At 40.9% G+C, this 26,612-nt stretch overlaps 1 protein-coding gene and 1 long non-coding RNA gene across 2 annotated transcripts; one reads left to right on the forward strand and one right to left on the reverse strand.

Annotated features, from left to right (window-relative positions):
• Positions 1 to 1,393: 1,393 nt before the first annotated feature.
• Positions 1,394 to 26,600, reverse strand: OGA (O-GlcNAcase). Its single transcript, XM_079977423.1, has 16 exons — positions 26,143 to 26,600; positions 22,746 to 22,797; positions 21,434 to 21,531; positions 20,052 to 20,182; positions 19,706 to 19,877; positions 16,355 to 16,453; positions 15,923 to 16,207; positions 15,544 to 15,702; positions 14,354 to 14,958; positions 13,844 to 14,018; positions 10,442 to 10,527; positions 9,471 to 9,575; positions 8,482 to 8,567; positions 6,632 to 6,824; positions 5,380 to 5,539; positions 1,394 to 3,487 (listed from the first exon to the last, which is right to left on the reverse strand). Exons 1-16 carry the CDS (start codon positions 26,366 to 26,368, stop codon positions 3,351 to 3,353), a joined length of 2,769 nt encoding a protein of 922 aa, XP_079833549.1. The 5' UTR covers positions 26,369 to 26,600; the 3' UTR covers positions 1,394 to 3,350.
• Positions 18,670 to 21,425, forward strand: LOC307216859. The gene is made up of 3 exons (XR_013839341.1): positions 18,670 to 19,106; positions 19,249 to 19,308; positions 21,051 to 21,425. It is a non-coding gene; the product is annotated as an uncharacterized lncRNA (long non-coding RNA).
• Positions 26,601 to 26,612: the final 12 nt, after the last annotated feature.

Consider the following 26,612-nt stretch of genomic DNA (forward strand, 5'->3'; position numbering starts at 1 on the left):
GGAAGATGAGTGGCATATTTGCCACATCCAACAGAGGTGAGCTTTGACACTCTTTGGATTAAAAGCAGGGGGTGGGGGAGATGAGCCAAGAACTTGACAGATGCTCCACTCCTTTCCTGCTGAAAAGAAATACGTGAGGGCATCCTGGATTCAGGTCACTTGCTTTCTGTAAGTGGGACAGGCCACTGTGTAATAGGGAGCTAAGCCATCTGGATAGGAAAACAACAGCCTCTTAAACGGAAGGGCTCCTAAGCTAATACTTCCTAAGTTCAGTTACTCCAAAACAATGCAGACTAACATGAGTGATGAGTTTAACAAGTTGTTTTCTTATGAGAGGCTAACTGTTCTGGATAATGAATGTATTTGTGTTCATCATGCTTTTCATTGCATTGAAACAGCAGAGTAACGCTGGCCAAAAACGCGATCAGAAGCTCAATGCTCTGGGCCCCTTGCTCACTTTGCCCCACATTTGTCTGTGTATAGAAACGCGATGTCACAATAAAACACACAATTATTCTGCTCTTCATGCAATTTTAAGCTCTACAGCAAATTGGGAAGGAGGAGGGGATACTTAAATGCCTTGTATGAAGCAGTTTGTTAGAATCCTAATAATGTCCAGTATTAATGGAAAAGAAATCAAAGGTTTGGGACAATAGTACATTAAGTAGGCTTCTGAATGTCTCATCTCCCATCTTCAAAACTATAGGGCATAACCTCTTTGAGGGTTTTTTTGTTTTGTTTTTAAAGTGGTGTATAAATTTTAGCATCATGGGGGGGGGGGTCTTGCCCTAAGCCTTGCAAGTGGCTGAGAGACAGCAGTATCATGGAAGGGATGTTTCTAGGACTAAGGTGAAACTTTGAAGCTCCCTTGTTATTTTTGCTATTGGAAGCTGCATATTGTTTAAGTAATCTTGTTATGTGTTGCTATTTTCTTTGTTGTAAGCCACTCTGAGCATGATTTTTTGTGGAAAAGCCACATAACAAATAAAAGGAATGAATAGGGTAAAAAAATGAAATAAATACTGTAAATAGCCAGCCTCAATCACAAACTGGCCACCACTAGCTTCATCATATAATTTTAATTGCTCTGATTCTTTTATTTAAAAATACGACATTATTTTTGACCTCCAAATAGCATCTTAGATTATTACACCCGCCTAAGACAAATAAACCTTCAGAAGTTCCCTCTGCTTTCCCCCCATGCTAGCTAATAAGGCTATTTACAAAATAGCAATGTTTAGGCTCAGCAGCAATGAACACAGCTCAAAAGCAAATTTGCTGTACTAAAAGCCATCTCTTCAACATAATCAGCAGAATGTTCTGAAACACAGTATGAAGAATTATTCTTCTCCACCCACTTTCCTCATTCTGCAGCATTATACAGAGACGAGTCTTTACATTCACTTTGCAATTTATTCTATTTCTCACATGGTCTTCAAATACAATTTTACACAGTCCATTGTTCTGCTACAGATACAGTAGGTCTAAAGACAGTCATGAAAGTGGCATTCCAACTGTACACAATGAAAACTGATAACCATGAAAGTTGTGTCACTGCATCACTTTACAACCCGAGTGAGACTGACCCAGACTTTCAAGACCATCACACAATTAACTTAACAGTGATAAATTCATAAGTTTATGTTAACAGTATAAAAACCCAGATACCCCCCCTCCCCTGAAATGTGTAATGCCATAAATCCAGATGTTTTCTCTGGGATCTAATTAAAACTAAACCAAGTGGCTAGCTGCTTTGCATACACTCAAAGCCATAGAATCCTCATGAAAACCAGGTTGGAATTATGCAAGATCTATCATTATGGTATGGTGCCTTGCACTCCAAATGAAATGTATTTGCTGCAGTTTAAATAACTTGCTATTAAAACTGTTCTCATAGTGAACATATAACAAAGGCTGAACACCAGCATCTCAGAAGAGGCTGCAAAGTACACCAACAGTAAAATTCCATTTGAAAAAGTGTATAAAACCTCTTCAAAGTTTACACAGAGGGTTTTAAAAAAGGTTAAACTCAATCCTTTCAAAAGGGAATATTTTCAAAGGAAGCAAAAGCAGTTGACTGTAGCAGATGAGAAAAATGAGGTGTAACGTTGACTGAGTGCCTCATGGGAACAAGGCGTTATATGGAACAGTAATAACTCCTTCCAAGTTATGGACTTACTAATATTCCTAAGCCATGCAGATTCCACTTATCTGATTTCAGGGGACAACTTAAATGCAGTGATAGTAAAATTAGATAACTACTTATATCTGTAAAATGTGCTTATTTTTGTCCACAAAGAAGTCTGTCACAAATGTGCATGACTTGAAGACCCTGATTTAGTCAGAATGACTGACATGGAAAGGTGGAAGCTGTAAACTGCAGTATTCCACCCATCCAACCAGTCTGGATAGGCAATCTGGCTGGCTGTCAGGGGCATTAATGATTTAATGAGGTTGCCCTCTGACCAGCTTTCCCCCAGCAGGAGGCAGTGTCCACTCCACCTTTGAAGAGTTTGTCCTCTAAAGGAACCGCCCTTCTTGATCAGCGCTCATTTTCCCCCAAAGCGGCAATTCTAGTGAAGGGCACGAGGCACGGTAGAAAAGGCCTGTAGTGAAATTGGCATTAGCCTCTCTTGTGGTTTGACATTATTCAAAGGTGCTGTCTCAGAATACCGCTTTGCTTCAGAAAGCAAAATTACTAAAACGATTAAACACAAAGTATTAGCATACAGCGAGTTTATATATATTTACACACTGAAATTTACACTTCTGCCACTGAGTGACTTTGCCACAGACAAATGCACAGTTTTTATCCCTATGAAGCACAAAGCTTAACCAATTCTTTAGAAGTGATGGTCATTCAATTTCCCTATCAGCAAGCATGACAATCAACAAAAACTAGAGTCGTCAGTGTTTGTTTGTCCTTAAGCTGGCCAACACAGGCACCCTGTTTCCCTCTGTAAATGGAGAGATCCCATGTTCATCTCTCTCATCCCACTTCAAGAACAGGACACAGGGACGAACTATTTCATGTCAGGACTTTCTGGAAAAGACAGCCATTCTGCTGAGTACAGAGGTGGATGCATGGATTTGTCACCAGTACCTCTTTGGGAACTCATGTAATATGCAGTACTCCTTGGCACTTTGCTTAAGACCAGGAAATGAGGATGACCAGTTTCCATTTTCCAATAATATTTTGAGCAGCATCTCAGAAAGGGTAATGGATGAATTTTCACATAGCTCCTGTCAGGCCAGCTGACTGCTGCCTTTGCGTGGAACAGCAACAAGATAAACCTCAGGCTCTCCAACCATTACGTGATTACAGTATCAAAAGTTCACCAACAATCTCCTTACAAGCTCCTTCCAAGAATAATGACATCCTTTGGAAATCCCTCCATTTTAGCTATTTCAAAGCATCCCAGTTTGCTGTAAAATTCCAGGATTCTTTTATCATCTGGTCTCACTTCACAGAAAGCCCCACGGGAGCCTGAAAAAGACACAAGAGGAGATATTTGGGGAGAGAGTAGAAGCAGAGAGGAGTCTTTATAATGAAGAAACTTCACAAACATTGTTTGATTTCTCTAATCATTTCACACTGAATTGTGCAGTTGAATCAAGGTCAAGAGTTATTTTTTAAAAAATGTTTTATATTTTGATATTAATCTTATCATGAGCTCCTTTGGGCACAGTTTATTATGGAAAAGCAGCATACTGTATAAACAAACTATGTGGAACTATTTGCATGCTTTTCTGGATCTCAGCTACTGGGTGTCCACCAGTCTTCACAGGAAGCTTGCATACAACTGTTCAAACTGCATAGCTGTCTAGGACTTGCAAGGATGATGTGGGCTACAGAAGTGGTTCTTCATTGGCCAAAAAAAGTGACATCTCATCAATGAGGTAACTAAACATCATGATATCACGATATCTGAAATAAGATGGTGCTACATAGATGTGAACATGGTAATGACCTGGCGGCAACTACTACTAAGTTACTGGTCTAAATTACCATACACTGATGAAATCATCACTTTCATCAGCAGGCAACCCAAGATGTATCCAAACAGGACTTTGGTTTTGGGCTTAGATACCAAATTGTGGTATTCAGATGTAGGACAATCCAAAATACAGTGATGAGTCATTGTGAATAATCCAGGAAAATACTGAACAAAGAATCTAAATTTGATGCATATAATTATATGAAAATTAACTCAATGATTGCATGCTTCAACTAAACCATTGAAGACTTCTGGAGAATATATTAAAGTTTTAGAGGCAAATTTAAAATTTACAAAAGTAGTAGGTTTAGTAAAAATATTAATTAAACTTGCACATGATTAACAATTTAATCTGTTTTCTACTCATTTAAGATAATTTATGTAATTTACTAGTGTCAAGTTGCATCTCCTTTCCCACTAGAGGGCCAACTGCAATTCTATGCATGAGTAAGCCCCACTGAATTCAGTAGGGCTTACTTCTGAGTAGACATACATTTGCTTGCACAACCACCACTCAATCTCCCATTTCAGCATAAAGGCAGAAACAAATCTTTCCCCCTACTGTGACACAGAAGGGCCCCCCAAAAGCCCCCATCCCACCAATCTCTCTCTCTTTTTATCCAAGGGAAGGAGGAAGGGCAAGCAAACAACAAGATAGCATCCTTAATTTTCTTTAAAAAAAACTTCCTTTTTTTATATGAAGGAAACTATTTAGGGTGAACCAGCAATGTTACATAGCAACTTGCACCCTAAAGGCATCAGAGGGGAGAGAGACGCTTAGCACATGTACTCATACAGGTGGAAGGGGGGACAGGAGTAAAGAAAAAGAGTTAAATGACAGGGCAACGTTTTTGGTTCTTGCTCTGAAGAAAGCCATAGTTTCTTCTTTCATGGGGGCAAGGAAGGGGCAAAGGGGGCTCCCAACAAGAAGCCCCGAGCCAGCTCAGAGCAGCATCTCTGTAAACCACACCTCCTGGCCTGTCATGCTGGCTTCTAGCCTGCTGAGCCAGCTGGCTGGCTGCTGCTTTTCCAGCTACTTTCATAATTGTCACCTGTTTTTGCAGAGGCAGTGGAGCTGAGCTGGGGCTCCTTGCACAATCCAAAGAAACATAGCCTGCTCTTGTGAGTCACTCACTGCTCCTGCAGGAGGCAGCGGAGGCACTAAGAAACATTGGCTGGCTACAGTTTTCTCAAAATCGCAATGTTTGCCAGATAACATTTTATGAAACCATTACTGTGATGTGGACTTCATAACCGATTTTTAAAGATATATTGAAAAATTGCCCAGGTCTAGTTCAGATACGGCCATAGGCACTTAGTAAGGAGCCTACAGTTGCCTTTCATATCCCAACAGCTACAAGAGTCAGGAATAAGAGCTTACCATTTGCCTTCAGAGAAGAGAGCAAGCATGCCATCATGCTTTTAGCCACACTTGGATCAGTCACCTTCTTATGGATATCAATCTTTATCAGTGATGGGAAGTTGGCAAGGAATGTTTCTGGCAGAACTTCTTGCTCCTCATGGAAGCTCAGCATAATTTTCTACAACAGGCACAACAGAAATAGTCTTTCAACATCAAAAAAAATGTTCGGTGATCTATGCTGGAAACATTGTGTGCACTTGCCGAACAGGTTCTTTCTACAGACTTGGATTAGCCTATTCACTTGACAACCACATTAATCTCTAAACAAAAAGCTAAAGTAGCTAAATACAGTAGATTTGGTCAGTACCATTCTTTAAGTAATTAGAGATAAGTATACAGATTAAACTGGGTGGCTGGTGCTGGAAAAACAGAAGAACTTCCCTTTTGAAGACTATATTCTCTCTTACTGTTCTAAGCTTCTGATAAAAAACATTGTTTTTAAACAATGCAAACCTTAATTGCTAGTAACATATCTTAGTTTATTTCAAGGTACAATAAAGATAGCCATTATTTTGGCATACACTCAGCAAAACAAAAATAATGCAATGAGCTTATTCAAATCCAAATAAATTAAATTTAGAGAAACTAAATTCAGCAGCAGCAGAAATTGTATATCTAAAACATATCAGGCTAAGTTAGCTATTCTATCCTAAATGCAAATATCACAGTGGTTAAAAGAGGGGAAAGGATTGAGTGTCATGACAGATTGGCAGTTAGATGATTTATGCTTGGGTTCCGGACAGTGAAAAGAAGTGAGGCTTTTCATCAAGCCTCTCCCAGGCACTGTTCCCAGAGCTTTTATAATATTGTGATCAGGAAGGGAGTCTCTGAAATCTAATGAACACACTACATTGCCTATTCTATGATTCATGTCAAACCGTAACTACACTGTAAAATAGAATCTACGATTACATATTGCAGTGTACTAAATATAAAGCTATCAGTTGGAATTGTTCTGTTTAAGTAGTAAGAATGAAATATAACTCAATGTTAGAGATAATTGTAAGTGTGGGTTTATAAAGGCACAGAGAGAAACTAATTCTTGAGACTACTTGGCCATCACACTATCACAGTGTCATGTGTCTGAGGCCTCTATATTGGAATAAATTGGATAAATTGCCCCTACTCTTCCTAGGATTATAAAGACAACAGGGGATGAAAGCCTAAAAACAGCAATTTGACAATTCAAGCATACGCCAGCATAACTAACCTCTGCCTCTGATAGCTCCTTATCACTGCTTGGCTTGCTGTATTTCTCCTGCATGAAAGGAAACCAGGCAATTTTGCATTTCTTAATGAAAGGAGTTACATCAACGGTGCCCAGTGCATAGCCACAGATGCCATCTTCATCCTCCAGGACAAAGCAGTAATCTGGGCTGAGGGACAGCAAACCACCTACTAGCCTGAGAAGAAAGGAATAGTCAGTAGAGCCCAAAGATAACTGATGCAAACAAAACTACATAACAGTTAAAGAGCACAGGAGAATAAATGAACCACGGTTGCAAGTTGTACAAGTCTAAGAACTATGACTTAGTACTTTTAAATGCCAGTTAGTCAGGCGTCATGTAGAACATACAAGTGGCTAAGTACCTATCCAAGCGGGTTTCAAAATTAAGTGTATTATGGAAAGGTAATCAGAATTGGGAATTGTTATAATGAATTAGTAGGGATTATAAAAAGTGCAGAAGTGGGTTTTACCAACAGCCAAGACGGCTGCTCCAGGCAGCAGAAGAGAACTATGTGAGTAAATGCCTAAAGCCTGGACAGTAGTTTAGCTGTAAATTTACAAAGTAAAGCCAACTTCCTACTCCTCCTCAAACGGTTTAATGCTTTTTAAAAAATAGTTAAAAAACAACAACAGTATTGCGGTATTGGGGATCATGAGAATTGGCAAGCCTCAAATGGGAGTGAAAAGGGAGGCTTACACGACAATCCACAGTTAGTATATTCAATGGCCAATCCATACAAACATATAATCACAGTATTTGCAGCTGCACTACCTTCATTGAACAATAAAATGTCTGAAGCTTACAGGAGCACCTTATAGGATGCCCCCCCCCCCACATACACAGTTTGATCAATGAAACAGCAAGAATGTAGGTGGTTTTCAGTAAATCTTTGCCATGACTCAGCATGATTTCTTGGCAGCACTGCATTGTACTATCTGCGTAAGAAATTAAAGGCTGGATACCAGTAGCAGAACAGTTTACAGATTCCTTTTTTCATACGCTGACCTGCATCTGCAGGGTGTGAAGATCTTAGCTGTTAATCTCTAGGGGTTCATACTTGATTCAGAAGAATGTCTGGAGTTTTCCACAAAGGGTGATACAAACTTCTTTTATTTTTTCTGCTACTTTAGATTGGTGCCAATTCTGTTCTGTTCCTTAAATTTTGTTTCCCCTACCAAGTGTTTGCTGAGTTGCACTCAAATTTGCAAGAAGTCTATAGAACTTGGAAGTCTGTCTTCAAGCCAGAACGGAGAGCATCTTTCAGATTAGAATTCAGATTCAAATTGAACATGTGAAGCACAGCCTTACAAAACGTGTGTTCTATTCAGCTGACAAGGCATGGATGTTTCCTGCTCTTCCCAGTTGTTTTGAATATTGTATTTACATTTCTTGATAGCAAGAGGCATACCAGGAGACAGACAATCTGTGACACTTCAGATGCTGCTGGACTCTAATTGCAATTATCCCTGACCACTGGCCATGCTGCTGATGGTGGCTGGGCTCCAAGATCTGGAGCGCCAAAGATTAGCCACCCACAAGGAGTACTATTACTAAATGAATACAGTACAGTGGTACCTCGAGTTAAGAACTTAATTCGTTCCCGAGGTCCATTCTTAACCTGAAACTGTTCTTAACGTGAGGTACTACTTTAGGCTAATGGGGCCTCCCGCTGTTGCCATGCCGCTGCTGCGCAATTTCTGTTCTCATCCTGAAGCAAAGTTCTTAACCTGAGGTTTCTGGGTTAGCGGAGTCTGTAACCTGAAGCGTCTGTACCCGAGGTACCACTGTATGTAATTCAACAAATTCCAGTTTATTTCAAGAGTATACCTACTTGTCTCCAATTAAGTCCGGCTGGCTATGGAAAGGCTGATCAGTTTCATCATCATACATTTCTCTGCAGATCTTGTACACAGATGCCTAAAGACATATAGAAATATTCATTGTGTGAGTTTTCCCTCCCACAGCACATACACCTGAACTGTTGCTTAGGAAGCCTTGCTGTTCTACTAACTGACAGGCATCCTCACTACTTCATTGTATTCCATGCCTCCACAACAGCTCATAATGGACAGGTAGTGGATGGCATATTGGATGGCCTAGGGAAATGCAGGCTTAAATCCACGTGGAATTCATTGTGCCTTGAAACTAAAATAACTCCATGTAAGTCACATTGGAGGAAGTACACAGTACAAATGCGTCAGATAAATAACCTAACAGGAAAGGCCAGAGCTCAGGGCTTGCAACACCTGCTTTGCATGCACAAGGTCTCAGGTTCACTCCCTAACATCGCCATGTAGGGCAGGGAATCTCCTGGAAAGCTGCTGCTTGTCAGGGTAGACAATAATGAGCTAGATGAACCAATAGTTTGACTCAATGCAAGGCAGCTTACTATGTTTCCTGAGCTATTCTACAATGCTTCTGAGATTATGTATTATTTCCAAATAGTTCAGGCTAACATGCATTTGGATTATGTCACTCCTTATTCATTGTACTTGATGATCAGTAGTTTACATTAAATTCATTCAGTGTTATCAAGGCAGTCAACTGGGCTGGGATCCCAAGGCTTTTCCTATTTATGTTCCCTTTGATAAATGGGAACACATAAAAAGCATCTAGGAAAAAGATTTTTTTTATAATACTGCTAGGGCTGCCAGAGACTTCCATGAACCCAGAGTAAGCCACTCAATCTTGCTACATTTCCCCCATTTGAACCACACCTCTCCTAGGCATTCAGAAGACTCACAGAATAACAAAATATAGAGAAACAGTTGCTTTTATCAACATGCTCCTCCAAACAGCATTACCAAAGAAATGGGTTACCTCATCTTTAGGGAAATAGGGTCTGATGGTGTAAACTTTAGAAGTTGGAGTAAGAGGTGGTGGCTGAAAAAAGAGGTCATTTGCTCCTTCAATAGGCAGCAAACGCTGTGAAAACAAAAAATTAGTGTAAATGTTTGAGAAGATGCAATACATTCCTGGGCGTGCATTGCAGACTCCCAAGTTAACTTTTGCTACTGCAGGCACCCCAGAGGGAAGTAGGGTTTTGTAGGCTTTACAAATGTAAGGACCATTTTTCCATTTTATCTGAACAGAAGTTTTTTAAAGATACACAACTGTTACAACACTTAATGGAGTTTACATTAAACTCATTTCTGCTCTAGTATAATTTCACCAAATCTCATCTATGCTCTCAGCTTAACATAGCCATGTCAGGAGGAAAGGTTTGGTCTGAAGAGGGTTAACTGGCCAGAGGAGACACTAACCCCAAAACAACATGCTGACTCAATTGGCTGTGCGCAGAGAGCACCTGTGAGGGGGAAGAAAGTAAGCCCCTGAAAAATCCATGAGCAAATTCAGGCACAGAAGAAACATTTCTTTTGAACTGGTTTGCCAACTGGATTATGAGGAACGCAAACTACAAGTTTTGCTTAGAGAGGATCTTGGAATACACAGTATCGTATTTTCTTTGCTCATGGAGTTCTCGTCGGCAGACAAGCAGGCGCGCATTGTGCAATTGCGGGCGCAGATAAAAACGCTGTGCGACCTGCAAAGAAACAATGTGAAATGTACAACTAAAAGCCGCAGCGCTTCGCAGGCGCGTGGGAATGGCAGCATCTCCTTGTGATATTACTGTAGAAATGGGAGGAAAATTATTTAAAAACAAAGCTGTCAGGCTATTTGGGTTTGGACCAGAAAGCCTTCGGCAGACCAAGCCTTCCAGTCCTCCGACGCGCAATAAAAGATTTCTCAAACAAAGACAATGTCATTCAGTTGTGAATTCATATTGATACCTGGAACTCTCCTGCTAGACCACCTCTAAAGGCCCAGGGTTCTTGGTCTCCACTTAAGAACTGTGCTGAAGATTGACTACGACACCCTGTGGAGATCAGATCCAAGCGGAGAACGTTACGAGAAGGGGGATTGTCCTGAGATGCTAAAATGTCCAACAAGCTAATACACACTTTGTGGGAAAAGCTCTCTAACTGAGCTATAATCCAAGAACTTGAGGGGCTGCGATAATGCTGCCGTGTGTAGATTCCTGATTAGAAGCTTTGTGCTCTTTGTTAATAAAATGAAGTTAGACGATAGCCTTAGACAGCAGAAAATTCAATACTGTAAAAAGCCAGTATGCCCTGTTCTGTACAGGTATAATATTTATTCCAAGAGTTGAGCTTGCCTTGTCCTTCTCTTTCATCACTAAGAACATGGAACAGCTCTCACATTTTCATTGATGAAGGTATAGATAATAAGCCATTATCACAGCCCCATGGAAATACTTGGACCTGTCTGAAGTCACATTTTCATATTGTTTGAATCTTGCCAGAAAACCAGGTTTGGCGTGGGATGGAATAGCCCAAACAGCTATGTGGAACAGATACTTCTTTTTCAAGAGATTAGAAACCAATACTGTCCACTTCCGTAGCTCTGCTTACACAACAGTAACCACAGCACACATATTGTTCCCAATCTAGGCAACAACAGCCTCAGTTACAGTATTTTATTTTACCCACCCTCAACCATGTGAGAAATGCCATTAATTCCTGACAGCCAGCTGTGGCAAGGGCTTTAAAGCCCTCTGCATAATTTAGTAAGAAGGTTATATATTTTTTAATAATGGCTAAGCTTTGATAACAGCTTTGATAGCCAAGTTATACAACCAATTAGCATAACTAACATCTTTGAGAGGGGATAGGCAGGTGAATTGTTGATGCGGGGATTAAAGTAACCTGCCTAGTCTTCTGATAAGATAAGCTGCGCAAGTTTGTTTCCTCTTGTGGACAGCGATCTACTTCCTGTTCAAGTAACAATCTCAGATCAGTACAGTCGAATGTGTCATACTAGCTAGGCAGTCTCAAAGTGAACCAAGCTGGATATCAATGCTTAGCCAATTATGAAAGAAAGCCTTTAAAATAGCAAGTTTGAGATGACTCAAAACATGTCAATTAGAGTTTCTTGTGTTTCCATATCAAAGTGCTTCATTAAAGAGGCTTTATATTATACCCTTTCGCTAGTAACTTGGAGTACTTCTCCTTTGAGACTACACCGTAACTAGCATTCCAGCTATTATACACTTTACAGAGCTGCATGAATGAAGAGCTGTATGAATGAAAATCAAGAGTTAATGCCTGAGTCGCTGCGCAAATGTGACTTCAGGCCGTGCCTACTGCCCTAATCTGAGCTGCCTCATGGACAGAACCTTCCCATCTTAAATTTATTAATCACGACACGCTGAAAGCATCTGGCGTGGTCCATCCAATAGCAGTAGATACTTGTGCTGAAGATTCTCCCATCTGCACACATTGGGGAAGAAGACAGTAGAAGGCATTAGTAATCCATAGTAGTATTATCTACACTAGTTTCATAAACTGAATGCTAGCTGGATTGAAAGAAAGGGTATAGAGATCAGCCTTCAGCGGACCACCAAGTGTATCAACATTCAATGGCTAAACCATTCCAGTTTAGTGATTCTTCTGTATTAACATCAAATGAGAAGCAACTTTTATGACTATATAAGTAATTATATAAACTAAAGTATGGTCTCAATAAACAGCAAGACCAAGATCTCAGCTACAAGAATTCACTTGGTCTGCGGCGAGACAGTTTCTTTTGGTGTAGATGCATCCAGTGGAATATACAAACGTACTGTATTACCAGATAGTGTCAGAAATGGGTAGCAAGCACTAAGTACTTCTGCTGGGAGAAGCCATCCTTATGAAAGAAAATGGCAGCTATGATCAGCAGCCTGCTCCAAAAATTGGGAAATGTTTCAAAAGCAAATCAACCTCACAGCTGAAATCTATGGTCAATCAAGTTCATGTTTATCATTGCAGTTGCTTAATGCTCCTTCCAGGAGAAATGCACAATTTAGTTTCCCATCTGTTTCTTTGACAAAATGGGTAATTTGGTAACCAAATATACCACTTAGAAGTATGGTGTGCCTCCCTTCCTGCCTTTAAAATAGGGGCTGACAATCTTGTTGTAGGGGTTGGCTGATTCTACCTTCCTGTTCCTCTTCCCTAAACAATCTATAATGCCTGAACCAATACTGAGGGGAGAAGAAAAGAAATAGGTCTCATGAAGGTACAAACTCTATTCTAAGGCTCAAGTTTTGAATTATTTCCTATTTATTTAGTGGGAAATGCACCGACTTAAAAAACCTCTCTGCACTAAGCCCTAATTTTTTTTTGCTAGAACCATATGGTCTTCTGCTGAGTAACAGCAAAATGCAATATTGGATATCTTGGCAACTAGCTCAATACGACCTATGAATACTTATGAACGTATACAAGTGATTACAGCTTCAAGTGATCCAAGAACTGTAGGCTGATCCAGTATGGTGCAAGAGGTTTATTATGAGATTTGTGACAACTACAGAAATTGTGACAGGAAACCATCAGCGTTGCTGCCTGCTGTGTGCATCAAGCAAGTCCACAGCATATTCCTTACAGTTGGATTGAAACCTGAAAGTGAAATGAGGTCACTAGAGGAACCCAGGCCATGCTGGTGCTATTCCAAAAAAACCCCGTGCAATTTAAAAAAGGCTGCAGGCAAAAAAGGCTCTTTGATTTCTCTTTAGAGAACAGTCTGGTATGAAAGCAGACTTCAGAGCTCTGGAATTTCTTCCCTTGCCCAAAATCAGTCATCTTGCGAATGTTAAAGCAAATCACTTTTGCACCAGAATAGCCTTATGCTAAAGCTCGCATGCGCAGAGAAAGGGCTGGGAGGCTCGGCTCCCTCTTGGCCAGGCCCATTGAAAGGTCACATCTGCAATTGTTCTGTTGAAGACAGCAATAACGTTATTGAGACAGAGCAAGCAGCAGATAGCTGAGGCATGGTCACATTTCATAGTGTCATTTCCAATTTTGCAACAAGGCCGGGAAATACTGCATTATAGTCCAGTGTGCATTCAGTCTGAGTCAAAACTTATGTTTCAGAGATCAACTTTTATGTTCCTTAGCCCAAGAAAAAAAAAATCAAGACCAAGAGAGATATTCAACGTATGTCCACTGTCACTTTTACTGCCAGTCTATAGTGAAACATGAATGGCGACCAATAATAGAAAAAGTAAGAAGGATTTAGGGTCAAAGCGACCATAATATAAAAACATTCAATTGACATCATTTTTTCCATGGGCTAATTAAAGACAAGCATTTATGCTAGTTGCCGCTCTAACTGGTTCCTAAAGAACATACCTAGCCACTGCACAAAAGATTTCACCATAGACATGATGCTCTTGATGTCCCAGACGTATGAGTACATGTCATAGAGGATTGTCCGGTTGGCACAGTTTGAAAGACGAGTGAACATGCCCATTACCAAGCTACACATCTCTTCAAACTTGGCGGCTCGAGCACGCCATTCTTCAATCTAAGTAAAGATAAAAAGGAACAAATTTCATACAAACTGTATTTTCATGTTGAGGATGAAACTAGATGGATATTATGACAATACCTATTGACTTTTACATCTCTAGCCAGGATGACACACGAGTAGTGCACACATTCAAAGCATGAAGATACATTCTACAGCACAAGACACTCAACCACCAACCAGCCTACATGCATGATATTCTTAATTATCTACAGGCTAGGTTCAGCTCAGAGACTTCCAATGCAGTTGCTCATTATTTCTTTTGCTATTGTGCTTTTTTCAAATAGGAAATATGCACACTTACACCAAATGAAAACAATGCAGTCACTCACCTTTTCAGAGTCCTTTCCTTTACAATTCACACTAACAACACTGCTGTTTGCTCTGAGCCACTGGAACTCTCGTAACATTTGGGCCCCTTTGACTCCATGTTCATATGGAAGATAGAACAAGTCTGCAAGCAACTGTAGATCTTCTAGAGTTACTGGTTCTACTGCATATAACGGCTTCTCATGGGGACCAGGCACAAACTGCTCCTTGTTAGTTTGCTCATCTGTCTGCATAGGTGCAATATCACCACAATCATCCTGCATTGACATCTCTGGAGATTTTGATTCAGCTATGCTCTCTTTATCCGTATCCATTGGTTTTAACTCTTCTGACATTTTTGCTTCAGCAATGTCAGTCAATATTTGATTGATATTCTTGTCAGAATCCTCTTGTTTTTCCACTACCATGTCCATTGGCTCCTCATCCAGTTGCTTCTTTTCTTCCTCTTTGACCAGAACCTGCGATTCGTTGCTTAGTGCAGTTCCCTGGCTCATTATGGGCTCTTGGTAAACGGTAGTAATCACAGTGGTAGAATTTAAAGCGGACGGTGTAACCAGAGGCACATCCACAACACTTGTTTTAGCGCCACTATGGGCCACTTGTCTGCCTGCGGACAGAGCAGACAAAATTCAGTCATATCTACTCAGCTTTTTCATACAACCAAATTTCACATATATAAATAACTTGTGAACACACACACTCTCTGACTTTGAATGACATACACATACATGCAAGTGTCTATTTTGCTGCAATTAGACATATTTTGAAAAGGCACAACACTTGTGCATTTTCCTGAAATACATTTGCATGTACCAAAAATATGATGTGTAATTCAGAACAATCCCTTCAGATGCACAAATTATATTGGGGGCAATGCAATTCCACATATTTTCAATACAGTATTTTTGATAGTGTCCTCTCCCAACAAAGACAAATTGAGAACACCCCCACACCTGACACAGAATCTCTTACAAAGTACATTGCTTCAGGAAAATATACTTGTCACTCAGAAACAGTCAGTTCCTTTAAAAAAAAATTTAAAACTGTTCCTAATACATAATGAAACCATAACAGCAGCAATCTTTTGAAGTATTTTATTCAGCAGATTTTTTTTACTGAACTCTAGAAAAACATTCTTGGTTTCATTCACTCCAATATTGTAGGCAATACAAAACCAAAATTGCTTACTCACTGCTGTACTGATGAGGTACTGCAAATTCCTGTAGCCACTCTGTTAATGACAACTTCAAGGCCAATTGTGGACTATAGAGAACATCTGTTTCAATATCTTCATCACTGCCTTCATTCTCCAGTTTAATCTGAATTGAAACAGTACTGTCTTCAGTGTCAGCTGCACAGATTATTAAGAAACAGAATATTAATTCAAGAGCAAGGTTCAAGGCTGCCATGTATTTGCATTTAAAGACAAAAGTACTAATTTATTAAGATGACATTTCCTGAAACTCCTTTCATCAAAGTGAAATTTTAAGATTATTAAATTATTAAGTTATTACACTATTTCTAAAAGCATTGTTCCTAAGATAGTGACTGAGCACTTCTGATCAACTTACTCATCACAACATCTTTCCTCACTCCATTCATGTTGGATTTATACCAGGTTGCAAGGGTGTGAATAGCAACAAAGTTGGCTTCAAATTCACAATTTGGATTGGTTAGGACTCCCTTTAAGCGTGGGATGAGTTCCGTTGATCGACCTTTATATGGACCAAGAAACAGCCTTTTCTGATCATAGTCGTTGGCATGAATGTTATCCCAGATGACCGGAGCTCTGCGAATTATCTTTGAAACCTCTTCAATGGACTCCACTGGAATGTCTTTAGATACCACTTTGGGACCTAAAATGTAGTTTCACAACTGACTCAGAATGAGTTTATTGATTAGCCATAGGCTAGGATGATAAAATTTAAGCAGCATACTAAAACATTTAATAAGAATGCTGAACTGAGTTGGCAATATCAACCTCAACAAAGCAAAATACTCACCTGTCCATAACACATCAATTCCAGGTAACAGCTTTTCCCCTACAGTTCGTAAATAAGGAGACTGAGCAACATTTGGATAGCAGAAAGTGCCACAGTATTCTGGAACAGAGAAAAATACAAGTTAAAGTACAGGATCAGGTTTAAGGTGCTGGTTTTAACCTTCAAAGCTCTATACGGCCTAGGACCCTCGTACCTACGGGACCGCCTCTCCTGGTATGCCCCACAGAGGAACTTATGGTCTTCAAATAAAAACATCTTGAAGGTCCCAGGCCACAGAGAGGTTAGGCTGGCCTCAACTAGAGCCAGGGCTTTTTCGGCTGCGGCTCCAACCTGGTGGAACACTCTGTCACAAGAGACAAGAGCCCTGCAGGACTTGACATCTTTCCGCAGGGCCTGCAAGACAGAGCTGTTCCACCAGGCCTTTGGTCAGGGCGCAGCCTGACTCCCTCCTTTGGCAATCTTTACAAAACTTTAGTTTATGGTTGCCATCAATTTTGATTTTAATTAATTTTTATAATGTTTTTATAATGTTGCACTGTTTTAGTGTTGTTAGCCGCCCTGAGCCCGGCTTCGGCTGGGGAGGGCGGGATATAAATAAAATTTTTTATTATTATTATTATTATTATTATTATTATTAAAACCCACTAGCATTTTGCTTGTGTGTGGCACTGCTAGATGATTATGGCAGTTCCCAATATCCTACCATGTCATTTCTGACAGATTTGCTTTTATGCAAAAAAAATTATTGTTAACTCTTGCAATGGCTGAGGTAGTGTTTAAATGTAAAGACAAAAAACAAATGTCACAACAACACAACTTTAGGGACACCCACATGAATCCATAAACATTCTCAACAATGCAAGTGCCTTCCTAAATTCCAAAAGGCTCATTCCCGCTGTGCTCCAAGGCTTAAGGTATTAGGGACACTCTGACAGTTAAGAGGTTAAAAAGGTATAGGTAAAGGGACCCCTGACCTTTAGGTGGCCGACTCTGGGGTTGCAGCGCTCATCTTGCTTTATTGGCTAGGGGAGCCGTCGTACAGCTTCTGGGTCATGTGGCCAGCATGACTAAGCCGCTTCTGGAGAACCAGAGCAGCGCACAGAAACGCCGTTTACCTTCCCGCCGGAGCGGTACCTATTTATCTACTTGCACTTTGACGTGCTTTCGAACTGATAGGTTGGCAGGAGCAGGGACCGAGCAATGGAAGCTCACCCCATCGCGGGGATTCGAACCGCTGAACTGATCGGCAAGCCCTAGGCTCTGTGGTTTAACCCACAGCGCCACCCACGTCCCTTAGTTAAGAGGTTACTGGGACTCAATTATCTGATTAATGCTACTTCTTTTAAAGGTGCTAGAGCTGATCCTGGCTACTGCTTATCAACTGGGATATCTTGCCGGTATCTCTTCTTGTTTCTTTTGATCACCTGTGTTTTGGGACCAACTGACTGGTAACTGGGCAGAGGCTTGACAGTTCTGAGACTGCCATCTTCTCCAGGCCTTTGTTCAGGTGTTTTTTCCACAGTAGCCGGCCCATTTTACTTCCATTCCCTCCCTGTCAAGTAGGGATTCTACCTCTTCCTTCCTTTTGGAATTGAGTAGGTTTGTGCATGCTCAAAAAGCTGAATCCAGAATTGCAGAAATTTATTCTTATGAAGGCATGCCTGCCAAAACAAGTCTGGAACTCTGTTATTGTGCTACATGTGCATGATTATATTTAAGCTCTGAAGTAAGTCTGAGAATCTCCAGTAAGGTTATCTTAATACCATACCTATGTACAACCTGGCAAGACTGAAAGCAGGGTCTATCTATGCAATGAGCCTTTGGTTAGCTCAACATCATTGTTGGGGAATAGCCAAAAGTGTTACAAGTACTTTGGCAAATAAAGTAATTCATGCACCAGACCCTGGGCAACAGAGAATATGTATGAACTTATGCCAAGGACTGGGACGCAGGTGGCGCTGTGGGTTAAAGCCTCAGCGCCTAGGGCTTGCCGATCGAAAGGTCGGCGGTTCGAATCCCTGCGGCGGGGTGCGCTCCCGCTGCTCGGTCCCAGTGCCTGCCAACCTAGCAGTTCGAAAGCACCTCCGGGTGCAAGTAGATAAATAGGGACCACTTACCAGCGGGAAGGTAAACGGCGTTTCCGTGTGCGGCTCTGGCTCTGGCTCTGGCCAGAGCAGCGATGTCACGCTGGCCACGTGACCCGGAAGTGTCTCCGGACAGCGCTGGCCCCTGGCCTCTTAAGTGAGATGGGCGCACAACCCCAGAGTCTGTCAAGACTGGCCCGTACGGGCAGGGGTACCTTTACCTTTACCTATGCCAAGGACACTTCACATAATGTAAGTACATAAAGGAAGGAAATGGCAAGGAAGGAAAGCCCCTCACATAATTTTCTATGCTCTAGTTCCAAAACTAGCAATTTTAGGAGCTAGCCATTCCCCATGTGAATATTATTCATTAGATTTCTCCCCCCCCCCCCCCCACCGTTTGTATTTTCTTTTTAATCATTTATTCTTCTCTTGGTACTCAGTGTATGTAATCCTTCATTGCACATAGTTCTAATCCGTTGATGAGGAAAGTCAGATTGGAAGTCACTCAGGAGTCTAGTGAATATGTTGTGATTTCATAAAACACGTTGGATAACACGTTGGATACAATCAACAATAGCAAAACACAAATTACAACCAGCAATTGTTTGTTTCATGACAGCGCAAGTTAACCATTCAACAGTTATCCTCTGCTTCCTCTTTCCAAGGTATTATTATTATTATTATTATTATTATTATTATTATTAAATTTATACACTGCTTTCACCCAAAAATTTCAGAGTGATCACAACAGAAAAAAATACTAAGACAAAAACCTGTTCATTGGCTCTGTATGCTGTGACTTTATAGGAGTGGACCTTCCTGTATCTGATGAAGTGAGACCTGCTCTACAGAAGCTTATGCCACAATGTAAGTAATTTTTTTTAAAGCTGCTTTTTACTACAATGGACTAAGATGGCAAACCTGCTAGAATCCGACCCCCACCAAACTCCCGAAGAAAAAATATTCAGACAGTGTGAAAAAGTATGCCACATACCTGCAACTAGAAGTCATAAACATGCACCCAGTTTACCATAGACTACTAAATTTGTAACAAGTTCAAGTAAAGTGTGGCTAAGACAGAAAGGAGGGTTGTACCCAACTGTTTGAAGATGTTCAGGGTGCCTTTAAGGAATGGTGTCTAATTGGCAATTCTCTTCACCAACCCCTCCATCAGGAAAGGTTTGCCATGAGAGGAAGGGGACAAGAACAGAAGGCTTTTTGACCTCATTCTTGTTAAAATGCAGTATCTGCATAGTTACTTTACCTGTGGGACAGAACAGGAATGTTTCTGGCTCTCCTAGATACTGGAAGATTTCATTAGTGATTGAGATCTGGGCATGTGCAAAGGAACTGAACACTTCTTTGTCGGCTGCACACATATTGTGATCAATATCATCAAATAACAGTGCAAAAGATCGGCAGCCAAACTGAGAAACCTAGCAGGATAAAGAAGAAAAAATATTAACACTTGTTAATATTGTACAACATAAAAGCTAGGGAATGTAACCCCACCTCGAGTGCAACACAGGTAGGGGCATATTTCCTTTATCCAGTGTTTTTGCAATTTCTCATTTATGTTTAAAATTATAATATACATAAATATAAGATACCTGGTCCAGCTTGCGTTTCAATGTAGAAACTTCTTTTGGGTTTGAGAAGGTAATATCGAGTCCAGGAGAGATAGCATAGATAAATTCTATCCCATATTCTTGAGCAGCCGCGATGAGAGTCATGAGCTGCTCTAGAAATCAAAGCCAACTATTTTAGCAACAAGCAACTATGAAGTTAAGGCATTTCATTAATCAGAATACATTTCAATATATGCAGGCAAAAAATACTTTTAAGGGGCAAAGAAATATGAATAATTAACATTTTTTGTCAAAACATACTCAGTCCTCCATCTGATTCTTTCATACACACACACACACACACACACACACACACACACACGGTAAAATGTGGGGAAACTGGGATCTGCTTTTAAGTAAGCATGTATAGGATCCAGTGTTACAATGGCATTTTTACTAACGTAGTCAGGCACAAATCACATCTATCCACTACAATTATTCATATTCCACCTTTCAGGATACAAATATTTTCAAAGTGGCATATAATGAAATATATTTTTAATATTGTTGTTGTATCATTAATATAACTTTCTCATCAAAAGCCTCTTCACAGGCTACTTAGGGGGCAGGAGCAATTCTGGCTGGAGCAGGCTCTGGTGTCTTTGCTAGCCAACCTCTCTCTTCTGGAATCTGTCCCACAGGACTCTAGGTGGTAGATGACACTGTAGAAAGGGAGTGGGGAAGTGGCAGTCCAGCTGCAACAGAAATTGATTTGCAAAGTGTGGTTCACAAAAATGCTGGTGCAAATGTAATGCTGCACCACAGCTTGCTCTGAAAATGAAAGAATTGGAGGAAATGATGATGATGATGGGGAAAATGCTGAGCACATGAACCAGGGTTAGAAGAGAAAAGACTGTGCTATATCTGTACCAGGCTGATATAATAAGAAACTAAGTCAGTTAGGAGCACAGACATTGTTCTCTCCTCCATTAATGAAGCATTGTGGGTTGTCACTGTTGAATATGTCTTCTTTCTCCCTAGCATTGAGGCAAAGGGATCATCCCATGGCATCATTCAAGGTGATACAATGCAGCAACCTTGTTAAAGCTAAGCAGGTCTGGCTATGGCCAGTGTCTGGATGGGAGGACCACCTAAGAATCCGATGTACACTGTCTTGAGTTCCACAACTGGACTGTTGGGTTGAGGAGGATATTAAAAAATTATCTGTGTGTACTTTAACAGAACACTGATTTTCTCTCATCCAGCTAGGCAGAAAAGCCTCTAAGAGTTATTAATGCATCTTCTAATTAAAACAACAAAAAGCTTGCCCCTCTCAACTTCACTTTTAATTTACCATCCAAATGTGGAAACAACTGTAATTCAATGAATATACATATATTTAAAAATGCAATAAAGTTAATTACCAGCTTCCTCCACAGAATACATTTCTCGCCAAAACATCCTGTGCTTGTAATCATCTTTTGGTGCATATAGGTATGCATTCAGTCCCCATTTCTGAAGTCTACAAAGCAAAATTAAAATGTTGTTTGAAATACATTGTACAAATCTGCATTGCTTAATTGTATAGCCAAGAGTACCATGCAAGTTGTGCAACACCCCAGGGAGAAAAAGCAAGAATGGTACACCTGAACAAATAAGGAACATAAATAAGAAGACCAAATATACAAATCTAAATCTGTGACCATGGTTAGATGCTTTATGTTCTACAAGCTTCTACTTTTTGTTATTTTTCTTTAAAAATGTTACTTCAAGGTTTTTTTCAGGTGGTAGTACATCCTGGGAAACTGCTTTGCTGGAGGGACTGTGGTATGAACAGTGCATCTTATGTGGTGGGAAAGTGTGCAGATGCAACCATTCTGGCAGATAATTTTCAAGGAAATTCAAGATATAAGACAGAAAGTCACTATAAATCCATTATTGGTGATATTCTATTTTCCAATGCCCATAAGTTTGTTGCAAAATAAACTGACATATTGATTGTGATATGCTTGGAAACTGGAGGACACTATTCATTTTCTTAACTTAAAAACACTGCTCAGAGCTTTGAAATATTAAGTGGTATATAAATGATTTTTGCTGGATTCTGCTTATTTTATTAATATTGTTGATATTGTTTACATGTTGTATTGATTTGTTAATCATATATTACTTTTGCTTTAATTTAATTTAATTTAATTTAATTGTGATGTTTAGCTTATTAGTTGTTGCTTTGTTAACAGTGTTTCATATATAGCAATTGTTTTGCTGATGATTTGTTAATTACTTTATATGATTTATACTGCATCTGTATTGTTTTATCACACTGTTATTAACTGAAGCCACTTTGGGATTCATTTGAATGAAAAGCGGCATAGAAATTGAATTTCAGAGGTTTGATTTGATTTATTATGAGTTAGCTTAGAACAGTCACTGAAAGCAAAAACCACTCAATTTTCTATGACCTTTTGGCTCCTCCTCTCCTCCCATACTTTAGTTTTCAGAGCCTATGCCTTAATTCTGCACTAAACAAATTCTTTATTTTTACGACTAATTGTTATTATTTACTTACTTACTTACTTACTTACTTACTGTATTTCGTATACCACCCTATACCCAAAGGACTCAGGGCAGTTCAAAAAAATATCAAATACATAAAATCAAAACAAAAACAATGACCCAATAAGCCGCCCCCCCCAAATTATGTATTAGAATGCTACAGTACACAATGCCACATACCTTCTAAAAAGCTCTTTTCTCTGTTCCATAACCCAAGGCCTTCCATAAAATCCTGTGGGAAATATTGATGGTAGACAGTTTCAAATATTGTGCTGCTTCTTAACAAAATATCAAGTGCAATATCTGAGCCATAATAAACTAATAATTATTAGTTTAATAATTCATTATATACATTTGTTAAGCAACTTTAATTAGGGCACAGTAAGAACTAAAGAGGTAAACTTGTACAAGTTAGCTGTCAAAAGCTGCATCTAGTGGGTTTGAAATAAATAGGCCTCAGTTGTTCCTTTAAGTAGTGCCTAAAGCGCTACATATAAACAAGTACGGCAGTGTAAAATGCTGCGAGATCAAACCTGTATGCATGATACATGTTGGAACTTATGTCCTGTTTAGCACTACTGGAATGCATTTCTTGCAGCAAAGTATGACCTTTTGAAAATCTGTTCTAATGTACACTCAGTTCATTTCCCTGATGTGAACGAGGCCTGCCATCATAGTGACTATGACACAAGCCGCTTTTCCAAATCTGTTACCAATGGAATCCATGCACCTGGGTAACTCAGAGAAAAATGCACACAGGTCCTGAACGTTACATCTCAGCAAGTGCCCATCCACAAACAGCCAATTCACAATCATGTTATTCCAGTAACATGGGGAGAGGGACAAGGGGAGAGGCAGGGTCCTGGCAACCACAAGTTTTTACAAGGCTACTAGCCCAGTCAAAAATAATAGCCTCCTGAGCTCACATTTTTTAAAACCCAACTTAAGCCCTGAAGCAAAGCATTAAATCAGAAGTGGAGCTAGAGTGTTTTAAAACATGATTGTAAGGAGGGTAAGAATGAACCCTCCCCCGACAGTGCCTGCAAAAATACTCAGACAACTGCCAGCGTGGGAAGCTGTTATGCTCTTCTCCGGTTGCCAAAACCATCAATATGGCAGTTTTCATTACAAGCTTCTCACTCCAGGAACAAAGGGTTTGGGGGAGTTATGTCTGTGCCTGGCTGTACTTTCACAAAAGTGCAAACATGACTGACATGAGACAATATATACACCTTGTAACAGAAGTTGCTATTCAGAAGAGGCATTTTGCATATACACAAATCATGACTGATTTAATAAACCTATTTAATTCCTGACAACATCTGGTAGCCATCTGACTTCTCAATTCTCCCACAAAAACTCCACACAAAGTAGGTACACATACAGATAGTGTGTATATCAAGGGATAGCCAATGTGATACCCTTCAGATATCATGAAGTACAATACCCATCAGTCCCAGCCAGCATAGCCAATATTCAAGGATGATGGGAATTTCAGTCTAAAATTTCTGGAGGGCGACACATTAGCTACCCCTTTTCTATATTAATCAAGCTGGAAATAAACCTCCTTTTCCATATTGAGATCTCATCAAAACCACAAACCTACAACATGCCACAGAAAAAAATCATGTAACACCACAGCTAACAACACCTACTGTGTGGGTGGAAAAAAACCACCAACATTTAGATTTAGGCTGATATTCACAGCTTAAATCTATGCTAGATCAAAATTCATGCATGCTCCTCTACCACCAACTGTGAACAAGATTATATCTTCAAGCTGAAGGAACACGCCTTTCATAAGCCTGCAGGTCCACCTCTCCAGATTCAGAGGTAGCCAACATGATACCTTACAGGTTACATAAGAGCTTGCTAGATCAGACCATTTAGTCTATCCTACTGTTCTCACAGCGACAAACCAGATGCCTATAGGAAACCCAGAAGCAGTACCCAAGAGCAAGAGCACTTATCCCTCTTGCGGTTTCCAGCAAACAGTATGAAGTATATGCCTCCAATAATGGAGGCAAAACATAGCCATCATGGATCACAGCCACTGATAGCCTTGTCCTTCATTAATTTGTCTAATTCTCTTTTAAAGCCATCAAAGTTGGTGGCCATTATTGCCTCCTATGGGAGCAAATTCCATAGTTCAACTATGCACTGTGTGTATTGTATTTTTCCGTCTATAAGACACCCTATGTATAAGACGCCCCCTATATTGGGGACCCAGATTTAAGAAAAAGGGGGAAGATGTATCTGTGTATAAGACGCCCCCTAATTTTTGACATTATTTTAAAGGAAAAAAAGTAGTCTTATACATGGAAAAATACTGTACTTTCTTTTGACTGTCTTAAATCTCCCAATGTTCAGCTTCATTGATGTTCACTAGTACTAGAAGTATGAGGGAGAAAAACTTGTCTATCCACTTTCTCCAAATCACAGATAGTTATGCTTTCCTCAAAGGGGAGTTTCCCAACCCCTTTGATTATTTTGGATGACCTTTTATGAAACTTTCTCAACTCTGCAATATCCTTCCTGAGGTGAAGTGACCTGAACTGTATTCAGTATTCCTAAAGCTGTTGCACCACTGATTTGTATAACAGCATTATGATATCAGCCGTTTTATTTAAAATCCCTTCCAAATGATCCCTAGCATGGAATTTGCATTTTTCACAGTTGCTGCACAATGGGCTGAGATCTTCACTGAGCTATCCACTATGACCCCAAGGTCTTGTTCCTGGTCACTCACTGCCAGTCAAGACCCCATGAGCATTATGTGGGACATATCTCCCATGACAGCCTGCCAATGACCATACTGTCTAGGGCTGGTGGGACTCTAACAACTTGGGGGGGGGGCAGGCTACAGGTTCCCACTCCTAGTCTAGGCAGCAGCATATCACTGGTACTTGAAGAACCAACCAGTAAGTATCAATAAACACCTCAGTGTTTTTTTCTTTCTTTCTGTGTGGCAATGAAAAAACACAGGAAGAAAACAAGCCTACTACTACTATCCATTCCAGAACACTAGCTGAACCGTAACCCTATCAGCAACCTGGTTACTTCACACACGGAAAACCCTTGGGGCACAAGAAAGCGGTTAGTTTCCAACTGTGTCCGTGACATAGCTGTCAACTTTCCCCTTTTCTTGCGAGGAATCCTATTCTTAATAAGGGAATTTCCCTTAAAAAAAAAAGGGAAACCTTGACAGCTATGGTCCGTGAACTGTTTTTGTTTTGTTGCACGTTTCGTAACGTTTTTACAGTGTGTGCACTCACGTGAACGGAAGAACCAACATGTGGCTCGGAAGTTTGCAGCATTTAAATTCAGCGAATTGGAAGGCGGATGCACTGAAAGGGGCAGCTTCGCCTTTACCGCAGGAGAGCGAACGGTTTTAACCCTCCGCCGCCAGGTTTCATTCCCAGGGCGGAGCCAGAAGAAAATAGAGCGGGGAGGAGGAGGAGGAGGAGGAGACGGCGCTGGAGGGAGAGGCGGGGATGCTTTGTTCCGGCTACGGCCTCTCCTCCTCCCTCTCGACCGCGAATTTGCCCGGCCCCGCAGCCCCTCGCTCTCCCCTTACCTTCTACGACGCCGCAGAGGAACCGCCGAAGGCCCCCGTTGCCCACCGCGCCGGAGCCGCTGTCGGGATCCGCTTCGGGGTCCGCCGGGTCGGGTCTCGCCGGGGACGCCTCGTTGGGCGAGGCGACGGCAGCCACAGGGCTGGGGCCAGGTGTGCCTTGAGGCTCCCCCCGCGCCTCGTCGACCATCCCCGCCAGGCCTGCTCCGGGACTCCCGTCCGCCGCCATCGCCCTTCCCTGCGCTCTAACCGCGGCGGGCTGCGCTTGCGCGGGGAAAACCAGCCCCAACCGGTCCGAGCCGGAACCAACCGCCCTGCTCGCTCGACTGCCAACCGGGGCCGCTGCTGCTGATCACGTGCGGCTCCACCTCCTTCCCACCGCGCGCCAGGCGAAGGGAGCAGGGGCGAGCAGTCCAACAAAGCAGCTGCTTGAGCGAACGAAAAGGACGTGGGGGAAGGGTGGCTGAGAAAAC

This window comes from Podarcis cretensis (assembly GCF_951804945.1).
Source record: "Podarcis cretensis genome assembly, chromosome: 5".
Taxonomy (NCBI): domain Eukaryota; kingdom Metazoa; phylum Chordata; class Lepidosauria; order Squamata; family Lacertidae; genus Podarcis; species Podarcis cretensis.

Excerpts from the sequence above, each read along its gene's own strand:
- OGA (XM_079977423.1), bottom strand. The coding sequence starts at position 26,368 with ATGGCGGCGGACGGGAGTCCCGGAGCAGGCCTGGCGGGGATGGTCGAC. Across the intron at positions 16,208-16,354 it reads AATTGATGTGTTATGGACAG|GTCCCAAAGTGGTATCTAAA; the intron begins GTGAGTATTTTG and ends ACTACATTTTAG. Across the intron at positions 3,488-5,379 it reads CTCTTCTCTGAAGGCAAATG|GCTCCCGTGGGGCTTTCTGT; the intron begins GTAAGCTCTTAT and ends TGTCTTTTTCAG.